Source organism: Mirounga leonina, unplaced genomic scaffold (genome assembly GCF_011800145.1).
Source record: "Mirounga leonina isolate KUSES-001 unplaced genomic scaffold, KU_Mleo_1.0 Mir_152, whole genome shotgun sequence".
Classification (NCBI taxonomy): Eukaryota; Metazoa; Chordata; class Mammalia; order Carnivora; family Phocidae; genus Mirounga; species Mirounga leonina.
Window position 1 is genome coordinate 20271565 of NW_023270380.1, and position 17806 is coordinate 20289370.

Consider the following 17806-nt stretch of genomic DNA (forward strand, 5'->3'; position numbering starts at 1 on the left):
AACGACTGAGCCACCCAGGCGCCCCCTTCCAGGAGAATATTGACCGTTTATTTAAATGTTCAGACTCAAACTTGAAATGTGAATTGAATACACTCTAAGATTGTATTTATTTTTCACTGTAAATTTCCCTGAGCTCGGTAGAAGCATTGATTTCAAGAGAGCTTCAGAGCTCTCTGTTGGAAATAAAGTCACAATTTCAGAGGTAGATTTTAACAAATAATGAATCATGCTTTAAGTTTCAATGGCTGTACCCTTTAAGAATTTGAATTATTAAGCATCTGTCCTATCAATTTGACTTGCCAGGAAGTTTCACCACTCAGAATTTTTTGAAATGATGGACACTTCCATCATGTCACAGAATTACTACTACTTTTTTTGCAGTGAGAATATTTAAAGCAAAGGAAACCATCAACAAAATGAAAAGGCAACCTATTGAATGGGAGAAAATATTTGCAAATGATGTATCTGAAAAGGGGTTAATATCCAAAATATATAAAGAACTTGTACAACTCAACACCAAAGCCCCCAAATAATCCAATTAAAAAATGGACAGGGGACCTGAATAGGCATTTTTCCCAAAGAAGACATAGAGATGGCCCATAGACCTATGAATGCTCAAATCACTCATCCTCAGTGAAATGCAAATCAAAGCCACAATGAAGTATCACCTCACACCTGTCAGAATGGCTAATATCAAAAAGACAAGAAATAACAGTGTTGGCAAGGATATGGAGAAAAAGGGAACCTCTGTTGGTGGGAATATAAATTGTGGTGCAATCACTATGGAAAACAGTAGGGAGGTAAATTAAGAATAAAAATAACATATGATTCAGTAATTCCACTACTGGGTTATTTACCCAAAGAAAATAAAAACACTAATTTGAAAAGATATATGCACACCTGTGTTTACTGCAGCATTATTTATAACTGTGAATATATGGAAGCAACCTAAATGTTGGATGATAGATGAATGAATAAAGGGGTGGTACATATATGTAATGAAATATTACTCAGCCATAGAAAAGAATGGCATCTTACCATTTGCAACAACATGGATTAGACCCAGAGGGTATTAATGCTAAGTGAAATAAGAGACAAATACTGTATGGTTTCATTTATATGTTCAGTCTGAAAAAAGATGAACAAACACAACAGATTCATAAATAGAACAATCTAGTGGTTGCCAGAGGGTAGGGGCTTTGGGAATAGGCAAAATAGGTGAAGGGGATTAAAAGGTACAAACTTGGAGATGAAAAGTATAGCATAGGGAATATATGTTGTAATAATGTTGTATGGTGACAGATGGTAAGAACATTTATTGTGGTGAGCATAGTATATTGTATAGAATTGTCAAATCCTATGTGGTATACCAGAGACTAATATAACATTGTACGTCAGCTGTACCTTGATTTTTAAAAATTGCAGCTTTCAGTGTGTGGATCTTTGACCTTCTTGGTTACCGATATTCCTACATATTTTATTGTTTTGAGGCTATTAAGAATGGGATTGTTTTCTTTATTTCTTTTTCAGATTTTTTGTTGTTACAGAAATGCAACTGATTTCTGTATTTTGATTATTAGTTTTAGGATATTTTTGATGAATCCTTTAGAATTTTCTGTGTATAAGATTATATCATCTGAAAAGAAAGACAATTTTACTTCTTTTTTTCTGATTCGGATAACTTTTGTTTCTTTTTCTTGCCTGATTACTCTTGCTGGACTTCCAGTACTATGTTTAATAGGAGTGGAGAGAGTAGGCACCCTTGTCTTGTTTCTGATCTTAGAGGAAAAGCTTCCAACTTTTCACCATTGAGTATGATGATGTTAGCTGTGAACTTGTCATATATGGTCCTTATTATGTTGAGGTATGTTCCTTCTCTACCCAATTTGTTGAACATTTTTATCATCAGAGAATGTTGTATATTTTGTCACATGCTTTTTCTGCATCTGTTGAGGTGATCACGTGATTTTTATCCTTCAGTTAATGGGATATATCTTATTTTCTGATTTGTGTATATTGAACTATCCTTGCATCCCAGAGATATATCCTGCCTGATTATATTTTATAATCCTTTTAATGTGCTGTTGAATTTGGTTTGCTAGTATTTTGTGGAGAACTCTTGCATCTATATTCACCAGGGATATTGGTCTGTAGTTTTCTTGTAGTGTTCTTATCTAGCTTTGGTATCAGACTAATGCTGTAAAATGAGTTTGGGGGGTGTGCCCTCTTCAGGGTTTTTGTAAGAGTTTAAACAAGATTGGCATTAATTCTTCATTAATGTTTGGTAGAATTCACCAAGGAAACTGAATAGTCATGGATTCTTCTTTGTTGGGAAGTTTTTGATTACTGATTTAGTGTCCTTGATTGTTATTTGTGCTTCCTGATTCAGACTTGGTAGGTTCTATGTTTCTGGTAAATTATCTATTTCTTCTAGGTTAACCAATTTGTTGGTATATAACTGTTCATAGTCATCTCTTTTGATCAGAGAATTCAATCCATTTTTATTTAGAGTAATTATTGATAGGTAAGGACTTACTAATGCCTTCTTATTGTTCTCTGGTTGTTTTGTAGTTCCCTCTTCCTTTTTTCTTCTCTTGATGCTTTCCATTGTGAATTGATGATTTTCCATAGTGCTGTGCTTCAATTCTCTTTATATTTTGTGAATCTCTTACAGCTTTTAGCTGTGTGGTTACTATGAGGCTAGCTATCACAATCTATTTCACACTGATAATTTTTATCACAACAAAACTCTACCATTTTATTCTCCCCCCTTTTATGTTTTTAATGACATAATTTACCTCTCTGTATATTGTATTTCCATTAACATTAATGTTAGTGGAGCTGTAGTTCTTTTTAATACTCTCGTTCTTTAACCTTTACATAGAGGTCAGTGGTTAATAGCCCACCATATTACATTTTTAGAGTATTCCAAGTTTGACTATATTTTTTCCTTTATCACTGTGTTGTATATTTTCATGTTACTACCTAGCACCTTTTCATTTCAGCTTGAACACTACCTTCCGTCATTTCTTGTAGGGCAAGTCTAGTGGTAAGAAATTCCTTCAGCTCTTGTTTGTCTGGGAAAGCCTTTATTGCTCCTTCATTTCTGAAGGGCAGTTTTGCCACATAAGGTATGCTTCATTGGCAATATTTTCCCCAGCTCTTTGAGTATATCTTCCTACTCTCTCCAGGGCCATAAAGTTTCTACTTAGAAATCTGCTGATGGCCTTATGGCAATTCCCTTGTAAGTTACAAGCTTTTTTCCCCACCCACTCTCTTGCTGCTAAGATTCTGTCCTTGTCTTTGATTTTTGACAGTTTTATTATGTGTCCTGGAGAGGATCTCTTTGATTTTTGTTTACTGGCTTGTGAGTTTCATGAACTTGGATACACAAGTCTCTCTTCAGATTTGGGAAGTTCTCATTTTCTTTACAAAATTTCTTTTCTGTCCTTCTACCCCCCCCTTTCCTTCTTGGACCTTCAATAATTTGAAAATTGGTTCTTTTCTTGGTATCCTATAGATTATTTGGCTTTCTTCACTCTTTTTCACTCATTTTTCTTTTATCTCTGGTTGGATAATATCAATTGATCTGTCTTGCAGTTCACTTATTTTTTTTTTATGCTTTGTGAAGTCTGTTGTTGAAGCTCTCTGTTGAATTCTTCATTCAGTTACTATATTATTATCAGTTACTATACTATATGTTCAGCTCCAAATACCTGCTTGTTTCTTTTTTACATTTTCTGTCTCTTTTTGAGCATCTCATTTTGTTTGTATTGTTTTCCTGATATCATTAAATTGTTTACCTGTGTTCTTTTCTTATAGATCTCTGAGCATCTTTTTTTTAAAGGTTTTGGTTAAATTCCAGTTAGTTAACATATAGTGTAATACTGGTTTCAGGAGTAGAATTTAGTGATTCATCACTTACCTATAACACCCAGTGCTCATCACAAGTGCCCTCCTTAACACCCACCACCCATCCCCCCACCCATTTCCCTCCATCAACCCTCAGTTTTTTCTCTATAGTTATGAGTCTCTTTATGGTTTGCCTCCCTCTTTTTTTTTTTTTTCCCTTCCCCTATGTTCATCTGTTATTTCTTAAATTCCACATATGACTGAAATCACAGTATTTCTCTGACTGACTTATTTTGCTTAGCATAATACACTCTAGCTCCATCCATATCGTTGCAAATGGCAAGATTTCATTCTTTTTGATGGCTGAGTAATAGTCCATTGTGTATATATACACCACATCTTCTTTATCCATTCATCTGTCAATCGACATCTGAGCTCTTTCCATAATTTGGCTGTTGTTGATAATGCTGCTATAAACATTGGGGTGCAGGTGCCCCTTCAAATCAGTACTTTTGCATCCTTTGAGTAAATACCTAGTAGTGAAATTACTGGGTCATAGGGTAGTTCTGTTTTAACTTTTTGAGGAACCTCCATACTGTTTTCCAGAGTGGCTGCACCAGTTTGCATTCCCACCCACAGTGTCAGAGGCTTCCCCTTTCTCTGCATCTTTGCCAACATCTCTTGTTTCTCGTATTTTTTATTTTAGCCATTCTGACAGGTCTGAGGTGCCATCTCATTGTGATTTTGATTTGTATTTCCCTGATGATGAGTGATGTTGAGCATCTTTTCATGTGTCTGTTGGCCATCTGGATGTCTTCTTTGGAAAAATGTCTATGCGTGTCTTCTGCCCATTTCTTTTTTTTTTTTTTTTAATTGTTTTTATTCTTATGTTAATCCCCTTACATTACAACATTAGTTTTAGATGAAGTGTTCCATGATTCATTGTTTGTGCACAACACCCAGTGCTCCATGCAGAATGTGCCCTCCTAAATACCCACCACCAGGCTAACCCATCCTCCCACACCCCTCCCCTCTAGAACCCTGTTTGTTTTTCAGAGTCCATCGTCTCTCATGGTTCGTCTACCCCTCCGATTTCCCCCACTTCATTCTTCCCCTCCCGCTACCTTCTTCTTCTTCTTCTTCTTCTTTTTTTCTTAACATATATTGCATTATTTGTTTCAGAGGTACAGATCTGAGATTCAACAGTCTTGCACAATTCACAGCGCTTACCAGAGCACATACACTCCCCAGTGTCTATCACCCAGTCACCCCATCCCTCCCACCCCACCCCCCACTCCAACAACACTCAGTTTGTTTCCTGCGATTAAGAATTCCTCATATCAGTGAGATCATATGATACATGTCTTTCTCTGTTTGACTTATTTCACTCAACATAATACCCTCCAGTTCCATCCACGTCATTGCAAATGGCAAGATCTCATTCCTTTTGATGGCTGCATAATATTCCATTGTATATATATACCACATCTTCTTCATCCATTCATCTGTCGATGGACATCTTGGCTCTTTCCACAGTTTGGCTATTGTGGACATTGCTGCTATAAACATCGGGGTGCACGTACCCCTTCGGATCCCTACTTTTGTATCTTTGGGGTAAATACCCAGTAGTGCAATTGCTGGATCATATGGTAGCTCTATTTTCAACTTTTTGAGGAACCTCCATACAGTTTTCCAGAGTGGCTGCACCAGTTTGCATTCCCACCAACAGTGTAGGAGGGTTCCCCTTTCTCCGCATCCCCGCCAACATCTGTCGTTTCCTGACTTGTTAATTTTAGCCATTCTGACTGGTGTGAGGTGGTATCTCATTGAGGTTTTGATTTGGATTTCCCTGATGCCGAGCGATATTGAGCACTTTTTCATGTGTCTGTTGGCCATTTGGATGTCTTCTTTGGAAAAATGTCTGTTCATGTCTTCTGCCCATTTCTTGATTGGATTCTTTGTTCTTTGGGTGTTGAGTTTGATGAGTTCTTTATAGATTTTGGATACTAGCCCTTTATCTGATATGTCATTTGCAAATATCTTCTCCCATTCTGTCGGTTGTCTTTTGGTTTTGTTAACTGTTTCCTTTGCTTTGCAAAAGCTTTTTATCTTGATGAAGTCCCAATAGTTCATTTTTGCCCTTGCTTCCCTTGCCTTTGGCGATGTTTCTAGGAAGAAGTTGCTTCGGCTGAGGTCAAAGAGGTTGCTGCCTGTGTTCTCCTTTAGGATTTTGATGGACTCCTGTCTCACATTGAGGTCTTTCAGCCATTTGGAGTCTATTTTTGTGTGTGGTGTAAGGAAGTGGTCCAGTTTCATTCTTCTGCATGTGTCTATCCAATTTTCCCAACACCATTTGTTGAAGAGACTGTCTTTTTCCCATTGGACATTCTTTCCTGCTTTGTCAAAGATTAGTTGACCATAGAGTTGAGGGTCCATTTCTGGGCTCTCTATTCTGTTCCATTGATCTATGTGTCTGTTTTTGTGCCAGTACCATGCTGTCTTGATGATGACAGCTTTGTAATAGAGCTTGAAGTCCGGAATTGTGATGCCACCGGCTTTGCTTTTCTTTTTCAATATTCCTCTGGCTATGCGGGGTCTTTTCTGGTTCCATACAAATTTTAGGATTATTTGTTCCATTTCTTTGAAAAAAGTGGATGGTATTTTGATGGGGATTGCATTGAATGTGTAGATTGCTCTAGGTAGCATTGACATCTTCACAATATTTGTTCTTCCAATCCATGAGCATGGAACGTTTTTCCATTTCTTTGTGTCTTCCTCAATTTCTTTCATGAGTATTTTATAGTTTTCTGAGTACAGATCCTTTGTCTCTTTGGTTAGATTTATTCCTAGGTATCTTATGGTTTTGGGTGCAATTGTAAATGGGATCGACTCCTTAATTTCTCTTTCTTCTGTCTTGTTGTTGGTGTATAGGAATGCCACTGATTTCTGTGCATTGATTTTATATCCTGCCACTTGACTGAATTCCTGTATGAGTTCTAGCAGTTTTGGGGTGAAGTCTTTGGGGTTTTCCACATAAAGTATCATATCATCTGCAAAGAGTGAGAGTTTCACTTCTTCTTTGCCAATTTGGATGCCTTTGATTTCTTTTTGTTGTCTGATTGCTGTGGCTAGGACTTCCAATACTATGTTGAATAGCAGTGGTGATAGTGGACATCCCTGCCGCGTTCCTGACCTTAGGGGGGAAAGCTCTCAGTTTTTCCCCATTGAGAATAATATTTGCTGTAGGTTTTTCATAGATGGCTTTTATGATATTGAGGTATGTACCCTCTATCCCTATACTCTGAAGAGTTTTGATCAAGAAAGGATGCTGTACTTTGTCAAAAGCTTTTTCTGCATCTATTGAGAGGATCATATGATTCTTGTTCTTTCCTTTGTTAATGTACTGTATCACATTGATTGATTTGCGGATGTTGAACCAACCTTGCAGCCCAGGGATAAATCCCACTTGGTCATGGTGAATAATCCTTTTAATGTACTGTTGGATCCTATTGGCTAGTATTTTGGTGAGAATTTTTGCATCCATGTTCATCAGGGATATTGGTCTGTAATTCTCCTTTTTGATGGGGTCTTTGTCTGGTTTGGGGATCAAGGTAATGCTGGCCTCATAAAATGAGTTTGGAAGTTTTCCTTCCGTTTCTATTTTTTGGAACAGTTTCAGAAGAATAGGTATTAATTCTTCTTGAAATGTTTGGTAGAATTCCCCTGGGAAGCCATCTGGCCCTGGGCTTTTGTTTTTTGGGAGATTTTTGATGACTGCTTCAATTTCCTTAGTGGTTATAGGTCTGTTCAGGTTTTCTATTTCATCCTGGTTCAGTTTTGGTAGTTGATACATCTCTAGGAATGCATCCATCTCTTCCAGGTTATCTAATTTGCTGGCATAGAGTTGCTCATAATATGTTCTTATAATTGTTTGTATTTCTTTGGTGTTGGTTGTGATCTCTCCTCTTTCATTCATGATTTTGTTGATTTGGGTCATTTCTCTTCTCTTTTTGATAAGTCTGGCCAGGGGTTTATCAATCTTGTTAATTCTTTCAAAGAACCAGCTCCTAGTTTCGTTGATCTGTTCTACTGTTCTTTTAGTTTCTATTTCATTGATTTCTGCTCTGATCTTTATGATTTCTCTTCTCCTGCTGGGTTTAGGCTTTATTTGCTGTTCTTTCTCCAGCTCCTTTAGGTGTAGGGTTAGGTTGTGTACTTGAGACCTTTCTTGTTTCTTGAGAAAGGCTTGTATTGCTATATACTTTCCTCTTAGGACTGCCTTTGCTGCATCCCAAAGATTTTGAACAGTTGTGTTTTCATTTTCATTGGTTTCCATGTATTTTTTTAATTCTTCTTTAATTTCCTGGTTGACCCATTCATTCTTCAGTAGGATGCTCTTTAGCCTCCATGTATTTGAGTTCTTTCCGACTTTCCTCTTGGGATTGAGTTCTAGTTTCAAAGCATTGTGGTCTGAAAATAGGCAGGGAATGATCCCAATCTTTTGGTACCGGTTGAGACCTGATTTATGACCTAGGATGTGATCGATTCTGGAGAATGTTCCATGGGCACTAGAGAAGAATGTGTATTCCGTTGCTTTGGGATGGAATGTTCTGAATATGTCTGTGAAGTCCATTTGGTCCAGTGTGTCATTTAAAGTCTTTATTTCCTTGTTGATCTTTTGCTTAGATGATCTGTCCATTTCAGTGAGGGGGATGTTAAAGTCCCCCACTATTATTGTATTGTTGTTGATGTGTTTCTTTGCTTTTGTTATTAATTGCCTTATATAATTGGCTGCTCCCATGTTAGGGGCATAGATATTTACAATTGTTAGATCTTCTTGTTGGATAGATCCTTTAAGTATGATATAGTGTCCTTCTTCATCTCTTATTACAGTCTTTGGTTTAAAATCTAATTTGTCTGATATAAGGATTGCCACCCCAGCTTTCTTTTGGTGTCCATTAGCATGGTAAATGGTTTTCCACCCCCTCACTTTCAATCTGGGGGTGTCTTTGGGTCTAAAATGAGTCTCTTGCAGACAGCATATCGATGGGTCTTGTTTTTTAATCCAGTCTATTAGCCTGTGTCTTTTGATTGGGGCATTTAGCCCATTTACATTCAAGGTAACTATTGAAAGATAGGAATTTAGTGCCATTGTATTGCCTGTAAGGTGACTGTTACCGTATATTGTCTGTGTTCCTTTCTGGTCTATGTTGCTTTTAGGGTCTCTCTTTGCTTAGAGGACCCCTTTCAAGATTTCCTGTAGGGCTGGTTTTGTGTTTGCAAATTCCTTTAGTTTTTGTTTGTCCTGGAAGCTTTTTATCTCTCCTTCAATTTTCAATGACAGCCTAGCTGGATAGAGTATTCTTGGCTGCATATTTTTCTCATTTAGTGCTCTGAATATATCCTGCCAGTCCTTTCTGGCCTGCCAGGTCTCTGTGGATAGGTCTGTTGCCAATCTAATGTTTCTACCATTGTAGGTTACATATCTCTTCTCCCGAGCTGCTTTCAGGATTTTCTCTTTGTCTATGAGACTCGTAAGTTTTACTATTAGATGTCGGGGAGTTGACCTATTTTTATTGATTTTGAGAGGGGTTCTCTGTGCTTCCTGGATTTTCATGCCTGTTTCTTTCCCCAAATTAGGGAAGTTCTCTGCTATAATTTGCTCCATTATACCTTCTGCCCCTCTCTCTCTTTCTTCTTCTTCTGGGATCCCAATTATTCTAATGTTGTTTCGTCTTATGGTATCGCTTATCTCTCGAATTCTGCCCTCATGATCCAGTAGTTGTTTATCTCTCTTTTTCTCAGCTTCTTTATTTTCCAGCATTTCATCTTCTATATTACTGATTCTGTCTTCTGCCTCATTTATTCTAGCAGTTAGTGCCCCCATTTTTGATTGCACCTCATTAATAGCCTTTTTGATTTCTACTTGGTTGGATTTTAGCTCTTTTACTTCTCCAGAAAGAGTTTCTCTAATAACTTCCATATTTTTTTCAAGCCCAGCTAGTATCTTTAAAGTGATGATTCTGAACTCTAGATCTGACATCGTACTAATGTCCGTATTGAGTAGGTCCCTGGCAGTCGGTACTGCCTCTTGTTCTTTTTGTTGAGGTGATTTTTTCCGTCTCGTCATTTTGTGCAGAGGAGAATAGATTAATGAGAGAACAAAATGCTAGCAGAGTAACCACGTCCCCAGAAAATATACTCTAAACAAATCAGAAAAGACCTGAAGCAGTGGGATAAGAAGGGGAAAGAGAGAAAAAAGAAAAAGAAAAAAAAAGAAAAAGATAAAGATAAAAACAAAAACAAAAACAAACAAAACAAAACAACAACAACAAAAGAAAAACCAGAATGTGATCAAATATGATCTATATGGTATATAGATCAGTGCCACACACTAGATTTGGGGTGTGTTTTGGTCTTTTAGAAGAAAGTGTCTCCCAAAATTTTAAAGAAAGAAAAACTTATATATGTACAAAAATAAGGGTTGATATGATGAAGAGATGGAAAATGACTGTAAAAATGGAAATTATAAAAATTTTTATAAAAGGAATTGATAAGTTGTTTGAAAAAAGAAAGAGGATTTAAAAAAAGAAAAAAAAAGGGAGAGGATGTGATCAGGCAGGGGAATAGAAAACATCATATACGAGAGATTTAGGGTATATTTTAATCTGTTAGAAGAAACTATCTCAAAATTTTAAAGAGAGAACAACTTATATATATAAGCCAAACATATGGGTAACTACTATGAAGGGATAGAATATGACTCTAAAAATGAAAAATAAAAATGTTTTTTTTTAAAAAAAGGGATTGATAAGATGTTGTTTGAAAAAGGGAAAAAGAAAAATTCAAAAAGAAATAAAAAGACAAAAAGGCAGTTAAAAAAAAATTAACTTTAAAAGACTAAGGAATCATGGTAAAAAAGCCGTGAATTCTATGTGCAGTAGTCCCTTAGCGCTGGAGTTCTGCCGTTCTCATTGATCGGTAAACTTGGTCTTGGGTGGCTGTTCTCGCTGATCTTCTGGGGAGGGGCCTGTTGCCGTGGTTTCCAAATTTCTCTGCCGGAGGCGGAATTGCCCCATCCTTGCCCCCTCCCGGCTAAGTAATCTGCTCGGGTTTGCTCTCCGGGGCTTTTGTTCCCTGCGAGCTTTCTGTACTGCTTTGGAGGCGGAGAGTGAAAATGGCGGCCTCCCAATCTCCGCCCCGGAGGAGCCGAGAACTCGGGCCCGCTCCGCAGTGAGCCCCCAGAGAAAAGCCGTCAGTCACTCCCGTCTCCCCGGTCTCCGGCCGCACTCCGTGCTCACCCGGCCTGTGACCGCGCGTTTCTATCTCTGGCACCCGACCCCGGGTGGAGTCTCCAAACCCAGCAGATCCCTGCAGTGCACTCCCACGTGGCTCCTCCTGGGGAAGGAAAGTGAGTCTCCCCGGATCTGCCGCTTGTTGGGTCCCTGCTGGAGGAGCAGGGGCCGGACTGGGCCGCGGATCACGGTTTATGGCAACGCCGAGCTGAGAGCCCGCGCCTGGGCTCCGCCTCTGCAGCCGGCTTCCCCGCTCCGATACCTGGGAGCTCTGCTGCCCTCAGGCACCCCCGGTCTTTCTGTGACCCCGAGGGTCCTGAGACCACACTGTCCCGGAGGGTTCCACCCCCCGCTTAGCCACCAGAGTGACATCCCTCGGCGGAGCAGACTTTTAAAAGTTCCGATTTTGTGCTCCGTGGCTCTATCACTTGCCAGAAGCGGCGGCCGGAGGCCCCTCCCCCGCCGTCTATCCTCCCGAATATCGCCTCAGATTCACTTCTCCGCACGTCCTACCTTCCAGAAAGTGGTCGCTTTTCTGATGAGAGAGTTGTTGCTCTTCTTTTCTTCGATCTCCTGTTGGGTTTGTAGGTGTTCAGAATGGTTTGATCTCTATCCAGCTGAATTCCTGAGAGGAGACGAAATCCAGGTCTCCTACTCCTCCGCCATCTTGCTCCGCCCCCCCTTCTGCCCATTTCTTAACTGGATTTTTACTTTTTGGGTGTTGAGTTTAATAAGTTCTTTACAGATTTTGGATACTAACCCTTCATCAGATATGTCATTTGCAAATATCTTCTCCCATTCTGTAGGTTACCTTTTAGTTTTGTTGATTGTTTCCTTTGCTGTGCAGAAGCTTTTTATCTTGACAAAGTCCCACTAGTTCATTTTTGCTTTTGTTTCCCTTGCTTTTGGAGACGTGTCTAGCAAGAAGTTGCTGTGGTCAAGGCTGAGGAGGTTGCTGCCTGTGTTTTTCTCTAGGATTTTGATTCCTGTCTCACATTTAGGTCTTTGATCCGTTTTGAATTTACTTATGTGTATGGTGTAAGAAAGTGGTCCAGTTTCATTGTTTTGCATGTCTTGTTTTCCCAACACCATTTGTTGAAGAGACTGTCTTTTCTTCTATCGGATGTTCTTTCCTGCTTTGTCAAAGATTAATTGACCATAGAGTTGAGGGTCCATTTCTGGGTTCTCTATTCTGTTGCATTGATCTGTGTCTGTTTTTGTCTCTGAGCATCTTTAGAACAATTAATTTGAATTCTTTGTTGGAAATTCCTGGATATCCATTTCTTTGGGGTCAGTGACTGAGTTTTGCTTTGGTAGAATCATGTTTCCCTGATTTTCATGATCCCAGTAGCCTTGCAAAGGTGTCTGTGCATTTGAAGAAGGAGTCACGTCTTCCAGACACTATGACCTGACTTTGATAAGGGAAGAATTTCGCCTGCAGGTGGGGCATGCTGGAGCATCTTGGGTCTTGGCGCTAGCGGTGCAGGGTGCCAAATGTGGGGCTGTGTAACTGCACCAGGTCCTGGGGCATTATGATGTCTCTTTGCTCAGGCCTCTGGGGACCAGAGCTTTGACAGCTGTGTGGTTCTTCGCAAATATTCTGGAGGTCTGCAGTGGCTGTAAGGATTTTCAGTAGTGGCTCCAGGTCCAGGGGCTCGGGACCAAGGCAGACAGTGGTGGTGGCCGGAACTGGTGGGGTGTACACACTTGGCTGTTCGGGTCATCTGCAGGTTTCTCTATAGTGGCAGGGGCTGGTTGGAGACACACCCATTGGTGAGGGTCAGGGTAAGCAGCAAGGGCCAGGCCAACTGTGGGTGCACGGGTGTCAGCATGTTCTCCTGTGGCTGCTGGGTCACACCACAGGGGCATGGCATTCAAGGCCAGTGACAGGTGTCAGGCCAGCAGCATGCAAATGCACCTGAAGAAATAGCCCGAGCATGTGCATGGTGGGGCTCAGTGATGGGGCTCTAGGCTAGTGTCTTGTACTCATGCACCCACAGAAACCTGGGCTGGCTGACAGTGTGGGGTCGGGGAGGGGAGGGGATGGAAAGGGACTTAGGCAGCGGGCATCAGTGAATACAAATACCTGCCTGTCAAAAGCTAGTGAAATTGGCTGGGGGTCTGTGGCAGCTGTGCTGGCTACTGATTCCTTCTTCAGTGGCAAAAGTTGCTGTGTTTGTGTGTTGAGCAGGTCACTGTGAACAGGGATCACTCCCGCTGCATGGCTGCTATTAGCAGTCCATGTTTTTCTTCCTTGTTCAATCCATCTCAGCTTTGCTGGTCTGGGCAGGGTGAAATCGAAGTGGGACCTTTGTTCAGTGCCCCAAAGCCTGGGGAAGCTGGTTGCTCACTCTGCTCTTCCTTTCCTGATGAGAGAGGGGACTCTTTCTAGCTGGGAAGTTTCCTCTTGGCACTGAGCAGTTCCAGCTAGGGATGGGAGGAAGTGGGCAAATTGAAGCTGTCTTCCTTCTCTTTTTGCATGGTTATTCTCAGGATTTTTGTTTCACAGTGTTGTTGAAGTTTCCTCAGTGGACTCCAGAGTTCTCCCAGAGCTGTTTTTGTTCAGGGACACCTGTCTTACTTGTAGATCTTTGCTGGGGGCAGAGGCAGGGCTTCCCTACAGTGCCATTTGGGTGAATTTTTAAAACTGAAATGTGTGACTCCTCAGTGGCCAGACCTTAGGCAGCACACTAGAATCAGCTGGTGGGGTGGGATGGGGGGCTCTTAGTAAATATTGATCTCTGGGACCACTCTAGACTAATTAAATCAGAGTTTCTGAGATGGAGCCTCTGCCAGCAGTGAAAAAGCTCCTCAGGTGAATCTAAAGTGCAGCTACTTTAAAAGGTGTTCTGGGCAATGTTGGGGACTGCCCAGACACAGCACAGGCGTAGAACTGATGAAATGAAAACCGAAACCCACCATCAGGATGTGAACCTAGAGTCAGACTTGAGATATGCCTGACCCAAAATATAGCCTGTGATGCTAGAGACTATCTACCTATCTGCCTATCGGTGTCAGAATCTCCATTAACCTCAGAATGTTCAATAAAAAGGCCAGCATTACCAGGCTTACTACTGTATACTTTTATATTGATACAGTTATTAAGCTATTTAAAATTCCTTTAGTACCAATGCTAAAAATCTTTATTTTGAATAGTTAATAGACTCTCCCTCACCATTTTACCAGTTAAAATGCATTTTGCAGATAAAGTTTTCAAATCATGTGGCCACTCCTGGAAAAACATGACCTTTTCAATAAAAACATAACCTATTAATAAAGTCAGTATTTCATTTGTCAGACCCAGCATAGCTGTGCCCATAACTGGTATATGAGTTATCTTGGGTTTTTTTTAGCCCAATTTCTGCAAGCATCTGTTGTATTAGTAAAGAACTACATCACCATGGTAAACCATTCCTCCAGAGAGTCAACCAGTACTGGAAAAAACTTGCCAAATTGATAATCAACTGACCTAATTCAGTTTAAAAAGAAAGAAAAATACAAATGAAAAAAAAAAGAAACCTGAAGAGAGGCAACATAAATGCAATTGTGTTTTTAAAAATTAGAATCGGGGCACCTGGGTGGCTCAGACGGTTAAGCGTCTGCCTTCAGCTCAGGTCATGATCCTGGGGTCCTGGGATCGAGTCCTGCGTCAGGCTCTCTGCTCAGCAGGGAGTCAGCTTCTCCCTCTGCCTCTGCCTGCCGCTTCCCCTGCTTGTACTCGTGCTCTCTCTGTAATAAAAAATTAAAAATCTTTAAAAAAATAAAAAAAAATTAGAATACAATTTGGAAAGGACTATCAAGCATTTAAGTATCAATGGAGCAAAAAATAAAAAGAACAACCAATAGGTGAACAAATACTGGAAATATTTTTAGAATTTTAAAGGTCCATCAATAATTAAAAAAAATGTTTATGTGTCTAAAAAGAAACATTTGACCAACTTTGAGATTATTTTAGAGGACACAATTTAGAAGTTTTGGTGGTACTAGTAGTACTGATTTTATTCCCCAGTAACATACTAAGTCAATTGTCTTAAGAGCTACATTGTTTAAAGGATAAAACTCTGACATCAGATTTGATGAACTTAAATTTTTTCTTAATTCTGTATTATGTATCATATAAGTGTTAAAAACAAACAAAGTAATTGCTATAGCCTAGCATAAGGGAGGCTGCATTGGACTGGATTTTAGGATACCTATTATTTACACTTGACTCTCCCCCCATTGGTAGCTCTACTCCCAGTGGTATACTTGAGGAGGGTCCCTCTGTGTAGGAATGCTTAGATAACCATTAGTATGTACTTCCTGTTTGAGTTCCATAAACTCATCTGCTTATAAGTGAGACCCCAAACTTCATAGGCTTCTTTTTTGTCTGCTGTTTAAATACAGTGCATAAAGTTTTCCAGGCATGAAGTTTTCATGAAAATTGTCATAATAATGTTTAGTTGCAGTGTTGTAATCATGCTATATTAACATAGGAAATTATCACTTGTTTCTCAATTGTTTATTGAACTGTAGGTGGCAGAAAAGAAAGAAATTAAAGAATATTTTGAGTCAAACGTCTCTGAAGATGACACAGTACATTTCAAGCTGCCTAAATATCGATGTTTATTAGAAACAGTTTTGAGGTTTCTGCTACTGGTTGACTACATATTTCAGGAACTCATCCGTCAACTAATGAATACTGCAATCACACTACTTTTGGAATTATTTAATAATTCTGCTAGAATGCCATTTTCAATGGAAAAAAGGAATGAAGATCTCATTAAGTAAATCACAATTTTTTGACTTATAAAAGGAATTTATGATCATAATGTAATATATTGTCACTTATGGAGGAAATATCCAATAATTTAAGCTAGAATTTGAAAATTCTCCTCATAGCAAATTATATGTACTCAGTTTTTGCAATTATCTGAGCTTCTTATCTGGTAATACTTTCATTAATAGTATGCATAAAATATAAGAAAATTTCCTTCCCTCCCCCTAAAAATATTCTGCATAGGCTAGGTTGCTATGTGAAGTATATGATACCCAGTGAAATTTGAAATTCAGATAATGAATAATATCTCAGGGTAAGTATGTCCCAGATATTACCTATACTAAAAATTATTGGAATTCAGTTTTAATTTGGTGTTCTGTATTAATTTGCTAAATCTGGCAATCCTATGTATAGGTATGCTGTATCTTCAAAGTTCAGAACTAGTTTTTTTTTTAATTTAATTTAATTTTATTATGTTAAGTACATCATTAGTTTTTGATGTAGTGTTCCATGATTCATGGTTTTCGTATAACACCCAGTGCTCCATGCAATACATGTCCTCCTTAATAACCCATCTCCCCGCCCCTCTCCCCTCTAAAACCCTCAGTTTGTTTCTCTGAGTCCAGAGTCCCTCATGGTTCATCTCCCCCTCCAATTCCCCCCGCTTCATTTTTCCCTTTCTTCTCCTAATGTCCTCCATACTATTCCTTATGTTCCACAAATAAGTGAAACCATATGATAATTGACTTTCTCTGCTTGACTTATTTCACTTAGCATAATCCCCTCCAGTCCCATCACATGTTTTTTATTTTTTTTTTAAGATTTTATTTATTTATTTGACAGAGAGAGAGATAACGAGAGCAGGAACAGAAGCAGAGGAGTGGGAGAGGGAGAAGCAGGCTTCCCGCTGAGCAGGGAGCCCGATGCGGGGCTCGATCCCAGGACCCTGGGATCATGACCTGAACTGAAGGCAGACGCTTAACGACTGAGCCACCCAGGCACCCCCAGTCCCATCCATGTTGATGTAAAAGTTGGGTATTTATCCTTTCTGATAGCTGGGTAATATTCAGAACTAGTTCTTAAAAAATCATTTGTAAGAATGATTCTGGAAGTAGCCAGCCACAAGGTTCAATTGGAATTTGAGGCAATTCCAAGTATCTATTGAAAACCAAATATTTTCACCTTTTAAAAAAAAAATTATTGGGACACCTGGGTGGCTCAGTCGTTAAGTGTCTGCCTTCGGCTCAGGTCATGATCCCAGGGTCCTGGGATCAAGCCCTGCTCTCACTGTGTCTGTCGCTGTCAAATAAATCTTAAAAAAAAATTATTTGAGAGAGAGAGAGAGAATGTGTGCACACTCACAGAGAGGGAGAAGCAGACTCCGACCCAGCAGAGAGCCTGATGTGGGGCTCCATCCCAGGACCCTGAGATCATGACCCAAACTGAAGTCAGACACTTAACCACCTGAGCCACCCAGGTGCCCCCTATTTTCACCTTCTATTTAAATACTACTGTTAATACTTTTTTCTTTTTTACCACAACTGGATCTATTGCTGTAATTTGTAAACCATGGAATATGAATTGACATTGTAGAATACTTTATGTTCAAACTGTCAAAATGTAGGAATATCATTTTAAGTCAAATCAGAGTTTCAGTATCATAACTAGAGAGTGAAAAATAAATTCATAAAATTTTGAAGAATCTTAAAGGTAATATACTGTTTCTCTAATTTGTTATTGAATCCAACAGAGCTTAAATCACTTTTCTAAGGCCTCATAAGTACTTTGAGTCAGTGCTAGGACTTTAACCTATATAAGAGCACAACTATTTAGTAATAGCACATTATAATTTTATTTCTCCTAAAACTACAGGTGTGTGTTTGTGTGTTTAGAAGTTTTT

General features: G+C 39.4%; 1 protein-coding gene across 1 annotated transcript in view; it reads left to right on the top strand.

The window, feature by feature from the left end:
- The window catches only part of DNAH14 (dynein axonemal heavy chain 14), a 357723-nt gene that overhangs the window by 70083 nt on the left and 269834 nt on the right, over positions 1-17806 (top strand). The window contains exon 18 of the mRNA XM_035008404.1: positions 15663-15913. Within this exon, the coding sequence (XP_034864295.1) occupies positions 15663-15913 (251 nt within the window). The remainder of the gene's footprint in view (positions 1-15662; positions 15914-17806) is intronic.